Source organism: Temnothorax curvispinosus, unplaced genomic scaffold (assembly GCF_003070985.1).
Source record: "Temnothorax curvispinosus isolate PA1 unplaced genomic scaffold, ASM307098v1 QBEX01011158.1, whole genome shotgun sequence".
Taxonomy (NCBI): Eukaryota; Metazoa; Arthropoda; class Insecta; order Hymenoptera; family Formicidae; genus Temnothorax; species Temnothorax curvispinosus.
In genome coordinates, this window is record NW_020220938.1 from 1 (window position 1) to 1,805 (window position 1,805).

The following is a 1,805-nucleotide window of genomic DNA, read 5'->3' on the forward strand; positions in this document are numbered from 1 at the left end:
ACTAAACACAATCCAGGCTTTAATATTACATTATATTAATTGTAGATGAACATAAATCTGCTATGAAGTCATCAAAATTGTCGGAGAAGAAGTTTACGACTATAAGGTCAAAATTATTGGAGAAGAATGTTACGGAAAAAAGTATTAGTGTACCAACTGCAAAAACATCTGAATCAGAACTAGAACCAGAATCAGGACTATCAAATAGTGAGTTTTTTGTTCTTTCTTATTTTTTATTTTTTTTACACCTCCCAATATCACACATACATACAGACTACATTTATCCTTAAAATTACCATTTTTCAGATCAGTTACCTTCTATAATGTTGCTTGATACGCAATTACCTGTCATATCTGAAAATGACTTAATAAAATATACAAACAATAAAGGTATACAATATTTTTGTAAAGATGTAAATGTTCAAATATATACTTATTATAAATAATTTTATATTTATTATAAAGACTAATGACAGTAATGACAACACATTAATTGTTGTAAGTATTAATAATTGTAACAAAATTTAATTGATTCAGATCCGCTTAGCGTTGATATAAATGCAATTTGGTCGAAATTGATAATGCTGGAAAGTGATTCGAAAAACTTGAATAAAAGTAAGATTTTTAAACATATATAGATGTATTATTCAAATATGTATATATAAATTTCTGTTGAAATGTCTATGTATGTACATGTATCTTAATTTGTTATTTTTGTTTCACAGAATTAGATTTAATATTAGAAAAATTGGAAAGTCTACTTTTTGATACTAAAACCATAAAAAATCAAACAATAAACCAAGGCAGTTCCAGTAAATCTATCAACGTGGATGCAGATAACATATTTAAAAAATATGAAATAATATTACCTGCAAAAACAAACGAAGAATTTGGGCATATAAATATTAAATTAGACAAAGATAGGGAATTTCGAACCAATTTTGTGAGTTTATTTTACAAAACATAATAATTTATTATTATTTGAAAAAGGGTATATATATTATTTCGTTAAAAATAATAAAATTAATTATATTTTTAGTGTGAGCATCTTTATCGCTATATTGAATTTAATTCAACGTTAACAAAAAATATCACAACGATTTTAAAAATCTGTGTAACGCGCGATATAGCAGTCACATATACTGCTACTAAAACTATGCTTGGCAAGAAAACAATGAAAGATGAACCATTTTACTCATGTATAGAAGGTACATATTTTATATTATATAATTAATATTTTCTCGAAATGATTTTGCTGTCATTGCAGCGCCGACTCCGAACGTTAAATCTTTATAAATATTCGGATTTTTAGATATATTTCTTCAAAAAGAATTTAAAGGAGAAGCTGTATCAAGGAATGGTCTTGTAAAGGCATTGAGTGCAGCGCTTTCCAATGCAAAGGACTGGGAAGGACATAGAAAAGACCGAATCAAGTGCAACAAAGATGTGTAAGACTACCTGGAGACCAGCGAATATTTGTTCGTTTAATTTCGCTGCGATGTTCTACTCGCGAATAAAGGCATTATAGTGTTAGGTGAAAAGAAGTACAAAGTTTTTGTTTTTATCTGGAACATAGGAAATTATTAAATGTAAAACTGCTGATGTAAGACTGTGATTATTTGCCAAATATTAAGGTATTTTATTTTTAATTATAATGGTGTCATTTTATCTCTCTATTGAACTTAATACCACTTCCTTTATCTCGTTGATATAGAGTCACGTTTGTCATTGTATAATACATATTTATTTTCATGTTTCCTAATTTATTAGATAGATTATTAGTTCAATTGACAGTCTGTTAAAAA

At 27.1% G+C, this 1,805-nt stretch overlaps 1 protein-coding gene across 1 annotated transcript; it reads left to right on the forward strand.

Annotated features, from left to right (window-relative positions):
- Positions 1-45: 45 nt before the first annotated feature.
- Positions 46-1,044, forward strand: LOC112461202 (the record flags this gene model as incomplete). Its single annotated transcript, XM_025026354.1, has 4 exons — positions 46-207; positions 307-390; positions 538-615; positions 1,040-1,044. Coding segments are annotated over 4 exons (329 nt in total), but the record flags the coding sequence as incomplete, so codon positions are not given.
- Between the last annotated feature and the right edge of the window lie 761 nt (positions 1,045-1,805).